Below are 14,737 nucleotides of genomic sequence, written 5' to 3'. Positions count from 1 at the left end.
AAAGACCTGGAGTTAGAAAACCAAACAGGAAGAACTTGCTCATCATTTGTCTAACAGAAAACACTAAAGAAAAAAAAAAAAAAAAAAAATCTAACCTGGATTTTCAATACTGAAGGATTCCATGAGCAAAATGCATAGTATGGTGGCTATATACGATAAACACTCAACTGCAAACCAGAAGGTCCGCAATTTGAGACCACCAGTTGCTCCGCAGGAGAAAGATGAGGCTCTCTGCTCCTATGAAGATTCAAAGCTTCAGAAACCCTACAGGGTGGCTATGAGTTGGAATTGACTTGATGACACTTACCAACAATGTAGGCAAAATATTAAATGATGTAGAAAGCATTAAAAGTTGGAAATTATATACAGATTCACTGTACCAAACAGAAATGATCAATAATCAGCCATTTCAAAAGGTTGTTATATGGCTGCCTGTGGATGGTGTGGAGGAAGCATCATTAGTGGGTTGTTGGTTTTTTTCTCGATATCATCATGTCTAAGTCAGAGTCTCCTAATGAGCCTTAACAGCTGCAGAAACTCTTCATCAGAGAGTTGAGCTTCAAAACGACAGAGGAGAGTCTGAGGTGCCATTCTGAGCAATGGGAGATGCTCACGGACTGTGCGGTTATTAACATCCAAGTACCAAGTGTTCCAGAGGCTTTGGGTTTGTCACTTATACTGTGGAAAAGGTGGATGCAGACATGAATGCAAGGCCACACAAGGTGGATGGAAGAATGGTAGAACCAATGACAGCTGTTTCATGAGAATACTCTCAAAGGCTGGGTGCCCACTTAACTGTGAAAAAGATTTTTGTTGGTAGCATTAAAGAAGATAGTATAGGAAGACTGAAGTGATTGAAATCATTTGACAGACTGAGGCAGTGGCAAGAAGAGGGGCTTTGCTTTTATAACCTTTGATGACCATGACTCTGTAGATAAGACTTTTACTCAGAAGGATCATATTGTGAATGGCCACAACTGTGAAGTAAGGAAAGCCCTGTCAAAGCAATAGATGGCTAGTGTCTCCTCGAGTCAGAGGTCAAAGTGGTTCTGGAAACTTTGGTAGTAGCCATGGAGGTGGTTTTGGTGGGAACGACAACTTTGGTCATGGAGGAAACATCAGTGGATGAGGTGGCAGCTGTGGTGGTGGTAGAGATGGAGGCAGCTGTTGTTGTTGTTGTGTGCCATGGAGTCGGTTCCAACTCATAGCGACCCAGTACAGGGTTTCCGAGGCTGTAAATCTTTACAGGAGCAGAAAGCCTCATCTTTCTCCCATGGAACAGCTGTAAGTTTTGAACTGCTGACCCTGAGGTTCGCAGCCCAATTCATAACCACTGTGCTACCAGAGCTCCTTATGGAGGCAGTGGAGATGGTTATAATGGATTTGGTAATGATGGAGGCAATTTTGAAGGTGGAAGAAGCTACAATGATTTTGGCAATTACAATCATCAATCTTCAAATTTTGGACCCATGAAGGGAGGACATTTTAGAAGCAGAAGTTCTGGTCCTTGTGATGGTGGTTGTTGTTATGTGCCGTCCAGTCGATTCTGACCCATAGCAACCCTGTATAGGGTTTCCAAGGACCATCTGGTGAGCTTGATCCACCGACCTTGCAGTTCAAATGACTTTGCAGTCTGACGTATTAGCCCACAGCACCACACCTTATGGCGGTAGAGGTCAATGTTTTGTCAGATCAAGAAACCAAGGTGGCTATAGAAGTTCAAGCAGCTGCAGTAGCTATGGGAGTGGCAGAAAGTTTTAATGAATGCCAGGAAACAAAGCTTAGGAGGAGAAGAGAGCCAGAGAAGTGACAGGAAAACTAGAGGTGACAACAGATTTGTGAACTCAGCCAAGCACAGTGGTGGCAGGGGGACATGTTTTAGACAATGCTCATGTTCTATTGGGAGTTGGGGGGGAACTCGAGGACTGTATTTGTGACTAATTGTGTAACAGATTATTTTAGTTTCTGTTCTGTGGAAATTGTAAAGCATTCCAACAAAGGGTTTTAAAGTAGTTTTTTGTTGTTGAATTTTTTTTTTTGCCCCCATGTTGTTGATTGCTACATGTTAATAGTCTGATCATGACACTGAATAAATGTGAAAGAAAAAGAAAGAAAGAAAGAGAGAAAGGAAGAAAAGAAGTAGTATATGATCAAAAGCCAATGGTATTGAAGAAGTCCAAGCTGCACTGAAGATATTAGCAAAAAACAAGGTTCTAAACAAACTGGAGTTTCCCAACAAACTGATGACGTGACAGAGGTCCTAACTCACCTATTCCTAGAAATTTGGAAGACAATTACCAGGCCGACCAATTGAAAGAGATCCATATTTGTACCCATTCCAAAGAGAGGTGACCAAACGGAATGCAGACATTGAACAGTATCATTAATATGACGATAATTCAAAAATGGCTGCAACAGAAGATCAACAGGAAACTGTCAGAAACTCAAGCAGAATTCAGAAGATGTGAACAGATGTTTACCTGTGTTTTATTGACTATACAAAGGTTTTTGACTGTGTAGAACATAAGTTATGGATAACATTGCAAAAGAATGAGTAATCCAGAATACTTGATAGTGCTCATGAGGAACCTGCACATAGACCAAGAGGCAGTCAATTGAACAGAACAAGCAGATACTGAATGGTGTAAAATCAGGAAAGGTGTGCGTCAGGGTTGCAACATTTCACCATGCTTATTCAATCCGTATGCTGAGCAAATCATCTGAGAAACTAGATTATAGGAAGAAAAACACGGCATCAAGATTGGAGGAAGACTCTTTAAAAACCTGCGGCATACAGATGATACAACTTTGCTTGCAGGTAGTGAAGAGAACTTTAAAAGGATACTTAGGGATGAAGATTACGGACTACAACCTCCAGTATGGATTTCACAGTAAAGAAACAAAATCCTCACAACCTGACCCATAAACAGCATCATGATAAATGGAGAGAATATTCAAATTGTCAAAGACTCCATTTTGCTTGGATCCACATCAACACTCAAGAAGTCCTCAAGAAATCAAAGGATGGACCGCATTAGGCAAATCTGCTGCAGAAGAGTTCTTTAATACGTTAAAGAGCAAAGTTTGAGAACTAAGGTAAGTCTTACCCTTCATATTTTCAGTTGCTTAATATGCACATAAGGAACTCTGGTAGCGCAGTGGTTACAAATTGGGTTGCTAACCTCACAGTCAGCAATTCAAAACCACCAGCTGTTCCACGGAAGACAGATGAGGCTTTCTGCTACAATAAAGATTTACAGCCTCGGAAACCCGGTACAGGGTCGCTATGAGTCGGAACTGACTCCATGCACATAACAATATGCACATGAAAGCTAAACATTAATAAGAAGAGCAAAGAAAAACTGACATGTTTAAAATATGGTGTTGGAGAAATATATTCAAAGTACCATGGACTTCCAGAAAAACAAACAAGGCTTGTGTTCAAAGTTGTTGTTGTTGTTATGTGCCATCGAGTCGGTTCCAACCCATAGCGACCCTGTATAGGGTTTCCGAGGGTGTAAATCTTTACGGGAGTAGAAAGCCTCATCTTTCTCCCGCGGAACAGCTGGTAGTTTCGAACCGCTGACCTTAAGGTTCGCAGCCCGATTCGTAACCGCTACGCTACCTGAGCTCCTTGTGTTCAAAGTACAACCAGAATATTGGAGACCAGGAAGGATAGACTTTGTCTGTCATGATTTGGACATGGTATCAGGAGGAACCAGTCCCTGGTGAAGGACATCATGCTAGGTAAAGTGGAGGGTCATCGAACACGAGGAAGCTCCTCAGTGAAATGAACTGGCACAGTGACAACAGCAATGGGCTCAAGAATAAGAAAAGCACGACCACCACTGTAAGGAAGGCTCAAGACCAGGCAGTGCTTTGTTCTGTTGTGCACGTTGCTGTTGTTATGTGCTGTGGAGTTGGTTCCGACTCATAGTGTCCTTGTGTAAGGTATCCAAGGAACAGCTGGTGAGTTTGAACCACCGACCTCACAGTTCAAACTGACCTAGGTCCCTGTAAGTCAGAACCAACTCAACAACAACTAATAACAACTCAAGGACACACAAAAACACCACCACCAGCGTGAGTCTGAGGCTCCGGAAGGGAGAGCATGAAAATTTGCATTTTTTCACAACTTCTCTGTCTGCACAAGGAATTTCTATGTACATGTTGTTGTTGTTATTGTTGTTGTGAAGTGCTATCACGTTTGTTTCAAGTCATAACAACCCTGTATAGGGTTTTCAAAGAGTTTGAATTGCTGATCTTGCAGTGCTTACACTACAGTACCACACCAGGACTTCTATGCCCATAAGTAGTTGAATTCATTATCTTCTTATAAGAACACAACCAGTCCACTGCTAAGAATGTGCCAGAGGCTGACTAAGCTATATTAACCAACATCTTCCTCTGAGAACAAATAGAAAATATGTTTGTGGGATGTGACTATTGCAAGGCATCTGAAGGCTACTAAATCAGTGAATATTTGTAGGACCAATGTCAAAAAAATATTCCAAGAGAGTTAGAAATATCTTTCCTTCAAAGAAGTTGAAATTCTGACCCCAAAAGCAGCAAAAACAAAAAAACAAGTGATGGAGATCAACAAGAAATCTATATATAGGAGCATATTATATATGGATTTAAAATAATAAAATAGCATTATATGTATTAAAATATTAAGATTAATAGTGATATTACATTTAAATCATGTACACATTAACTCACAAGTGCTACATATATAGGTACATAATTTAAATATATACAGATTATTAATATATTCTAAAATTGAAAAGATAAATGTCAGCAGAATACTATAAAAGTAATCGAATTCTGGAATAGAAAAATACAGTAACGAAAATCAACAAGTCAATTGACTAGTTAAATACATTATTAGTTTCGGCTGAAAAGAAAATGAGTGCACTGCATCAAAGGTCTGAAAAAACTAAACTAAAGCATAACTAAACTAAAACAATACTGGTGGCATACGGGGAAGGACATATATAGTATACATATAGTTACAGAGGGAGAAAAGAAAGAATGGCAGACATAATATTTGAAGATATGGTGGTGGTGGTGGTGTGCCATCGAGTCAGTTCCGACTCATAGTAATCCTGTATATGATTTCCATGGCTGTAAATCTTTACAGAAACAAAGAGCTCATCTTTTTCCAGCAAAGCTGCTGGGGATTGGAACTGCTGATCTTGTGATTAACAGCTCAACACATTAACCCACTCTGCTATCTGGGCTTCTTATTTTAACATATGTTGTTGTTAGGTGCTGTCAAGTCGATTCTGACTCATAGCAACCCTGTAACAGGGTTTTCAAGGAGTAGCTAGCAGGTGGGTTTGAACCACCAACCTTGTGGTTCACACAGTCCAGTGCTTATCCAATAGCACCACAGTAGTCCATTTGAAGATACAGTGGTTAATAATTTCCCAAAACTGGCGAATATTAAGCCACAGACTTGATGCTTTATGAACACCAAGGAGGATAAGAAGAAACCATTACTAGAAAATCATGGAAAAGCTGCTGAAAACCAAAGGCATACAGGAAATTTCAAAATTAGTCAGAAGAAAGGGCAAGCATTATCTTCAAAGGAGCAACAGTAGGACTAAACAAGCAGGGTTCCTAAAGAAATAGTGGAGGCCAGAACACAACAGATGACATCTTCAAAGTGTCAAAATACAATTACTGCCAACTTAGAATTCTATGTCCAGTGAAAATAACCTTCAAAACTGAAGGTGAAATAAACACAATTTCAGACCACAACTTAAGGGAATTAATTACTAATAAAAAAGGCAGAACAAATATCCCGATGAAAGCTCAGAGATACAGGAAGTTATAAAGCACAAAGACTGTGTAATAAACAGAAATTTAAAATACATGCCAGTAAGAGTTCCTAAGTTGGGGGGGATGCTAAATGGAATTACATTATTCATTTACTTTAGCTGCTCATCAAGGATACATGTGCATTTCTAGAATAATGACTAGAACCCACTACCATTGAGTGGATTCGGACTCATAGCGACACTATTGTTGTTGTTGTGATGTGCCATCGAGTTGGTTCTGACCCATAGCGACGCTGTATGGGGTTTCTGAGGAGCAGCTGGTGAGCTTGAACTGCAACCTTGCAGTTCAAACGGCTTTGCAGTCTGGCGCATTAACCCACAGTGCCACACCAGAACTTTACAGGATGGAGTAAAACATCTTAGAGTTTCAGAGACTGTAAATTTTATGAGAACAGACAAACTCATCTTTCTCCTGCAGAGCGGCTGGTGGAGTTGAACCACTGATCTTGTAGTTTATGTTTACAGCCTACACTTAACCCCTATGTCAAGACTGTCAAAAAAAAAAAAGAAGAAGAAGAAGAAGTCTATAGCAAGCTATTGGGCAGTGGGGAGTTAAGTAGAGTAATAAAAATGTACCAATGGACTTAAGTTCTCACAATGCAACACTATCAGTTGGGAATGAGGTATGCACAAGACGGGTGGGGCTCTGTGGGAACTTAGAGGACCACTAAAATAATGTTTACCTGATTTGCCTAAGCAATTAAAGTTGTGTATAGCAGGTGGATTACTTTAAAATGATTTCGCAAGCTCTGGTAGCACAGTGATGATGAATCGGGCTGTGAACCACAAGATCAGCAGTTCGAAACTACCAGCTGTTCCACGGGAGAAAGATGAGGCTTTCTGCTCCCGTAAAGATTTACAGCCTTGGAAACAGGGTTGCTATGAGTCGGAACTAACTCCACAGCCCATAACAACAACAACAACATACCAAGTGAATTTCAGGAGATCAAAATCACCTATCCCTATTCCCAGAGATTCTAATTCATAAAGTCAGTTAGGATCCAAGAACCTGTGTTTGTAACAAACACTCCCAAAGGAGTCTAGTACAGGTAGTTCTCAGAACATTTGGGAAATACTGATATATAAGAAGGGCTGCAGAAGCAAGTCCTGCCTACTGCTTCACATTGTACAATCTTTCTCTCCTTTTGTTTCTATTACCCCAGCGTTAGTATTTTTAATCACGATTTCATGAGAACTCTTTCAAAGAGCTTTTTCAATCAAGAGACTTTTTTCAAAAGAGCTTTCAGTATTTATTTTCAATTTTAGAATCTTTAAAATCAGCTATAATTTTATATTAAATTAATAGAACATTTGTTACACTGCCAGAAATTCTCTCAAGTATAGATGTGTAGTTATCTTTGTGTTCTAAATGTGCAAACCGTCTCGAATGTTTTTGTATCTCCACATCAAGCCAAGAAATTTTATCATTTAAGTATTTTTTATTACCTTTCTCTTCTAGGACTTTTGCAGCATTTGTTGCAACTCTGTAAAGAGATTAGTAGGTACATGAAACAATGACTTTACAATCAAGTAAACAGTACGAAATACAGCACCCAGTATGAGCATCTGACAGAAGCTCAGGTTCCTGTGCTTAGAAAACACACTACATACAAAACTTGCACAGGATTTCAAGATGTTGTGCAGACCCTAAATTAAGAGCATTTTTCTTTAAAATTATCAAGGAGACCTTTTGGTATGGCTTTTAGCGTCAAAGATGCCCAAATACTCCCTTGTTTTACAAACAGGCACACTGAAATCATGGGGGTTCTAGCCACATGTAGGGTAGAGGAGAGACCAAAGAAAGGTCCCTGCTCCTGGCTCAGCGCTCTGTCCACTACTCATTGCTGCCTTTGATATGATGCTAAGATCCAAGGACCCACACCTCAAGCAGAAGCAGAGCATCTTCAGACCCCACTTACGCTGTTCCCAGAGAGTGACCCCAGAGACACACAGGGGTGGTACCACTTTTTGCTTTGGCCCACTCATAGACATAAACTGCATCCATGGTCAGTCCCTCCTCTGTGGCTTTGCCCGTGGAGTCACCAAATCCTGGCACAAGAAAAGACAAACAGTATCGCTACCTATGAGGAATCATCATAAGTCTACTGTTTATCTGACAAATCGTTATACATCATTTTAACACATACCTCTGTAGTCAGCATACAACACATGAAAGCCACCATCACTTAGTACCTAAATGATAAAGGAGCTGTTATCACTTTAAATAGAAGATGTAAGCAAAACAGGCAGTTTGATAATTCCCGTTCCTCCCCCGACACATTCATATTCTTAGTTATGATGGGTTGAAAGGCACAGAAAAAGTCTCCTTTTGAAACCTGTTGTTTGATTTTAAATTTGACATCAAACTTGGTGGGAAAGCTAGAAAGCTGCACTGAAGAGTTTAAAGCAGCCTGGGCCAAGTCCTGGTTCTGCCACATACCTGCTGTGAATTCTCAGGCAAGTTATTTAACATTTAAGTATCTAAATATTATTCTGAAAAATTAGAAGGAATTTTTGACACTCAGAATTGTTGGCAAGACCACAAGAGTTGGTGTATGAAAAGTATCTGGCTAATCTTCCATTTCAGGTAGAAGGAACCTCATATTTATCAAGAAGGAAGAGCATGAGTGGAGCATGAGATCCTACCCAGCAAAGTGGAGACAGCAGAGATGGTGGCAGAGGCGATAGTATAGAAAGATAGAGTAGCTGAAGACTCTAAGTCCATGAACTCAGAAAGCCTGGCGGCCCTTTAGACATTTAAACTAATACGTATTTTCTGTTTTGTATGTGTACATGAACAAACGGGGGGGGAATAGCGGTAAATGCTGTTGAATGGTTGTACATGTAGGAAATTGTAATCATTGCAATGAAACAAAATATGACTTATTAAATGTAAAATGATAATCTACCCTGTAAACTTACACTCAATTTACAATAAAAACTTTAAAAATATAAGTATCTTGCTATAAAATAGGCAGATAACAAATAGAAACTCTAAACAGTTGTGAAAACAAAGAGCAGTAACATAACTCCATTAAAGATGAACATATAGAATTAGTATCAATAAAAAATAAAGTTATAAAACCACTAACAATCCTTGGTAAATAAATGAAGACTACAAAGAAACAATATTACATGAAATGTATGAGAGGACTTCAAAAAGCTCATGGAAAAATTTCATTATCTTTTAATCCCATTTTCCATTAGGCCCTCTCATATATAGTGATAAAAAAAAGGGGGGGGCAATAAAAGGGGACCAAGATCTTCTGAGTTAAACTGTTAAAGATTCATTTAATACCCACAACAGTCCTTATGAGCTAGGTGGTGGTGGTGGTAGTATGTGCCATCAGAGTTAGTACTGATGCATAGCAACCCTGGATAGAGTGTCCAAGGCTGTCAATCTTTATGGGAGCAGAAAGTGTCTTCTCACACAGAGCAACTGATATGTTTGAACTGCTGACCTTCCAGTTATCAGCCCAACTCATAACCCACTATGCTACAGAGCTCCTATTTGTTATTGTTAAATTCTGTCAACTCAGTTCCAACCCATAACAACCGTATATAGGGTTTCCGATGTGTGGCTGGTGGGTTTGAACCACCACTCTGCAGTTCAAATTGACCTTGTGTTCCAGTGCCTATCCTACAGTGCTACATGGACTCTTAATAAGGTAGGTACAGTTCACTCAGAATCAGGATTTACAGCTGAGTTTGCCTCGATCTAAACACTAAGTTTCCCCTATTACATCATAAATGTGCATGGCTGAATCTCATTATGAATTTTTAAATACAAATTGAATAATAAGGAATTAAATAGAACTTTTTATATCTACTTGAACTACACCACCAGCCCCTTGAAAACCACAGTCTAGTTACAGGGATAGAGGAATATTCCTATGTTGCTGTGGAACTATAGCTTAAGGACTACTTGACAAGACAACTCAGAACAGCAGCAACAAATACTACTCCTAAGAATTTATTCCTAGGGGAAAACCCAAATGAAGACAAACTAGATGCTTCAAGTTTTCTGTAGAAACAGCTTTTTAAAATACATTTCTTAATCAAGTGTATCCAACAGCAGTGGAATGGTAAAGTAAACTATTCAAAAAGTGAAAGCAATTCAACTTTTGAATTTGTAACTATGATGACTACAAAAACAGAATATTTATAAAATAATATTAAGTAAAATAAAACAACACAAAAGTATTTAACTGGTGGTGGTTGTTAAGCACCATCAAGTCAGTTCTGACTCACAGTGACCCTGCTTAAAGTTTCTGAGGAGCAGCTGGTGAGTTTAAAGTGTCAACCATGTAGTGCAAAACGACCTTGCAGTCCAGTGCATTTTCCTGCAGTGCAACACTATATAACGGGTACAATCATAATAACATAAAAATTGTATAGAAAGAGATAAAGATTAGGTAGGAACACAAATAAATAAGAATAATTATTAAAAATGTTTATATAAAGAAAGAGATAAAGATTAGGTAGGAACACAAATGAGAATACCTATTATTAAATGACTGAAGTGATGAATGGATGGATAAGTGGATGAAGGGATGAGACAAGGAAGACGGGAAAGATGGAGGAAGGGATAAAGAGTTTATTTGTTTGTTTGTAAGAAATCACCACCCTGGAGGAGGAAAGAAGACTAAGGAAGTTTGACCATGCTGGGAGATGTGATGACTAAGGCACTTGGTGCCCAGATGGATGCCTGCATGAAGAAATCCTGTTCTATACAATGCTGTCCCTCCCCACGCAGCCTACCTACCACAACATGCTCTGGCTACTTTCATACCAAGAATTCTTCTTCTTTCTGGGTCTACAGGTGGCATAAGATTCACTCACGAGTGGGAGGAGGAGAAAAGGGCATGTTGTTACCACCATCACACATGAGACGTTCAAGGAGCAGGTTCCAAGTGGAAAGCAAACCTAAAATTCTTTGGATATCATTGTCCCAGGGCAAATCATCAATGAGCCCAGCACTGCTCCACAGAGTAGGAGCTGACAACAGTGGGCCTGGTAAGATTCTGAGCCCCACTAATACTGCGACATCAGGAAAGAATTTTGAGGTGGAAACTGGCATGTGGGAGGAGGGACCCAGGTGCTGTGGTAAACACAGGTCAATATAGACATACCCTTTGGAAATGTGTTCCTTTCCAAACCACCGCAATAAAGTGACTATTGCAATAAAGTAAGCCACATGAATTGTTTTATCTCCCAGTGCCTACAAAAGTCATATTAACCCTGTACCATAGTCTATAAGTGTGCAATGGCAGTATGAAAAGGTTTGAAATACTGTAAGAAATATCAACATGTGACAGAGACCTGAAGTGAGCACATGCCATTGGAAAAACGGCACTTGCTCAATACAGAGTTGCCACAAACCTTCAATTTATATATTTAAAAAAAAAAAAACAAAAAACCACAGTGTCTGCAAAGCACAATAAAGTGAAGAATAAAACAAGCCAATAATTGGAAAGGCAGCACCGTCACCTCCAGCAGAGACAGCCTAATTGGGGTGTGGAAGAAGAGAAACAGATAGCTTGCCCTGTCAGCTTTGAGTCAGATATAGCTGAATAGAAACCCTGCCATTTTTTTCACATGTGTAAATTCAGGGGTTGTCCCAACAAACTGAAGTCATGTCCAGCTTAGCAAAAAGAGCAAAGGGATGGCCAGCATCCTACTCCACAAAGACCTTATCTGGGGCTTCATCCAGAGTTCAGTATCTTTTAAAAGTGGACATTCTGTATCTTTGGAATCCTGGTGTGGCGTTGTGGGATAAAGCACTAGACCACAAGGTTGGTTCAAATGACAAGATTAGCAGCTCAAACTCACCAGCTACACCTTAACTCCATACAGGGTTGCTCTGGGTCAGAATTGATTCAATGGCTCTTCAAACAACAACAATCTGTGTCTTTATCCCATACCATGAAACAGGTTGCTTTGTTTAGGAGTGGTCATTTGTTTGCCTCAAAAGAAGCAAATCAAAGTGACTTCAACTCCACCGGCAATGAATATAATCAGTTCAGGAAAGCATTTTGGGACCCAGATTTGTTCACATTTTGTTTTGATTCCCCATAATCAACACAGCAAGAGAAGTGCAGAGGTAGGACTTTGAGTCCCTGACACAACACCTCCCCCTGACCACTGATGCCCTGGGATTCCCCCTCAGTATGCTGTCAAGCCAAGGACCTGACAAAAATCTTTGGTTGTAGTCTAGAACTGTTGTTGTTAAGTATTGTTGAGTCAGTTCCAACTCACAGCAACCCTGTATAGGGTTTCCAAGGAACGGCTAGCGAGTTTGAACTGCCATCTTTGAGGTTCAAACCAACCTTGAGGTCAAGTGCTTATTCTATGGCATCACACCAGGACTCTTATATTGTTGTTGTTAGGTGTCATCGAGTCGGTACTGATTCATAGTGACCTTATGCACAGCAGAAAGAAACACTGCCCGATCCTGGGCCAACCTCACTGGTGTTGCCACGCTTGAGTCCATTGATGCTGCCACTTGGTCAATCCATCTCATTGGGGGTCTTCCTCTTTTTCTCTGTCCCTCCACTGTACCAAACATGATAGCCTTCTCCAACGACTGGTCCCTCCTGACAGTGTGTCCGAAGTATGAGAAACGAAGTTTGGCCATCTTGGCCTCCAAGGAGCACTCTGGCAGGACTCCTATAGAGACTTATAAAATTGGTATCTTGAGGCCTCTTCAGACTTACTTACCTTCACTAGCTTAAGTCGGTGACAGGCTGCCCTGTAGAGGAGATTTAAAATAAAATAAAGAGCAAGAATTAGAATTAGAATGACAAACTGAAATCACTGTCATGTCGCTGGCTTCTAATCTCACACCATTCTTTTTTAGGTTAGAGAAGTAAATAACTAGGAGAAAGGGAATGTTTTTGGTGTCCAAGTCAGCTTGACTCTGTCAGGATGAAGGATGGATGCTTCCCCATTGTTCTAACATTCCTTTTAAGGAGACTTGAATGCCCAGGTCCTGCTAATGCTTCTCAACATAAGCATTACAAGCAATACTGATGGTTCATCTCCTTCCACTCTCCCACTAACAAACTTACGACTAAGAGTATCTTTAGAAGCTAAAGGAAAATAAGTTCCACAGAGTCATGTTTCAGAACAAGGGCGATGTAGCTAAAATTGCAGTAAACAGATATGACTGTATGCTCTCTACTCTGCCTTTAAGTACAAGATGAAGCAAAGGAAAGACTCTCAGCCCTAGAGATGCCAGAAATGTTTTACACTTTTAGCCTCTACCACATTCACTGGGAGACAGATTTGAGTGCCTAAGAACACGCCAGTATATACAATCATAACACCAGTACAATGTCTGAGGCAAAACATTTTGTAGTGGTGTATTCCATGAAGAAACAAGACAGGGACTTCAACAAGTGACCAAAATACAGAGTAAGAAAATTTAACACCAGAAATGATAGCAGAATTACCTGACAAGGAATTTAAAAGTATCAAGGTATCTTCAATGTTTTGAGGGAATGATCAAGAAAGAAAACAAAGAGAACACAGAGAAAAAAAAAACAACTTAAGAATTCAGGAAAACATTACAAGAGCACTGATAAAATAAATGAAAAATTAGAAACCATAGAACAGCTAATAGAAATCAAGATTTCAGAAACAGACAATACACTGAAGGAGAAGAGAAGTAACACTGAATGTAGCTGCTGAGGCTATTTATAAACAACAATACACCTCCTGGGCTTTGCCTTGGTTTGGAGGTTTAAGGTCATTGTTTCATGGGACATCCCAGTTAATTAGCCTAATAACGAATTTAGTGAGCGCTTCAGTTCTACCTCTTGCCAAAGTCTGAAATCTAAAACCCTCCTATGGAGAAGTTAGTGCTACAGATGAAATCAAGGAAATCTACGTAAAAAATTAGGAGCAAATTGACAAAATGAAACCCATACAAAATAAGCAATTAGAAAGCCAGAAGATTAACATAAAGATCTCAGAAATAGACAATACACTGAAAGTGCAAAAAAAAAAATAGAGTTTAATCAATGGAGAGCCAAATTACTGTGTTTGAAGGATAATCTCTCAATAATCAAATGGCAGAGGAACAATCAGAATAAAGAACATGAAAGTCTGAAGAAAGACTAAGATTTATGTGGAAAACTATCAATAGAAATAACTTACGAATCAGAGTGCCAGAAAAAGAAGAGTTAAAAAAAATAAAATAAAAAACCCATAGAGAATATTGTCCAAGAGTTACTGGAATAAAATTTCCCTAACATCATGAAAGATGAGAAGATAGTCATTCAAGTTGAACAAGAAGGGTGGGACTTGATGGTGGATTGGCAAGAAGTACAGTGAGGACCTCCATCAGCAATAACACAGAATACTGGCTGAAGCAGGTTCAGGGGACAGTCCCAGAACTCTGAACCACATGTAAAGGAGTATTTAGAACCACATATAAAGGAGTATTTAGAAAGTTTGAAGGCTTACAGCCAGTGGAAATTGTAGCAGAAGCAAGAAATCTAGTGCTTTCTAATCCATCGGGCTCAGCAGCTCCCAGAGTGGCCATCTTGGGCGAGATGGAGCGGTGAAAGGTTCAGAGCCACCATGGATACCTGAAGGATCCTCACGGATAAAGGTGTGGACATTCTTCCTTTTTTTTTGTATCTGTTCATTGTTCCCTTGCTGGCTGTGCACCTCCATTCTGGTGACGAGAAGGAGTGCCTGAGGAGTGGACATCCCACCCCATCCCAGGAGGGTTCTACTCCACATGCGCACTGATCTCCTCAAATTTAAAGGAACAGTTTCCACTTAAAAATCAAACAGCAGCACAAAACGGCCACAGCCAGCCCTGAACTGTTTATTGCTAAGGAAAAGATCTGAACGGGAGTTTTGGAGAGGAAGACAGACTA

General features: G+C 39.8%; 1 protein-coding gene across 2 annotated transcripts in view; it reads right to left on the bottom strand.

The window, feature by feature from the left end:
* Positions 1-14,737, bottom strand: part of ABHD12B (abhydrolase domain containing 12B) — a 65,357-nt gene that overhangs the window by 21,777 nt on the left and 28,843 nt on the right. For both annotated transcript variants that reach the window (XM_006872346.1, XM_006872347.1), the window contains 4 exons: positions 12,567-12,597; positions 7,994-8,039; positions 7,766-7,895; positions 7,293-7,330 (listed from right to left, as the gene is read on the bottom strand). In XM_006872346.1, the coding sequence (XP_006872408.1) occupies positions 7,293-7,330; positions 7,766-7,895; positions 7,994-8,039; positions 12,567-12,597 (245 nt within the window). The remainder of the gene's footprint in view (positions 1-7,292; positions 7,331-7,765; positions 7,896-7,993; positions 8,040-12,566; positions 12,598-14,737) is intronic.

The sequence above is a fragment of the Chrysochloris asiatica genome, unplaced genomic scaffold (genome assembly GCF_000296735.1).
Source record: "Chrysochloris asiatica unplaced genomic scaffold, ChrAsi1.0 scaffold00194, whole genome shotgun sequence".
NCBI lineage: Eukaryota > Metazoa > Chordata > Mammalia > Afrosoricida > Chrysochloridae > Chrysochloris > Chrysochloris asiatica.
This window is presented reverse-complemented; position numbering and strand designations above follow the sequence as displayed.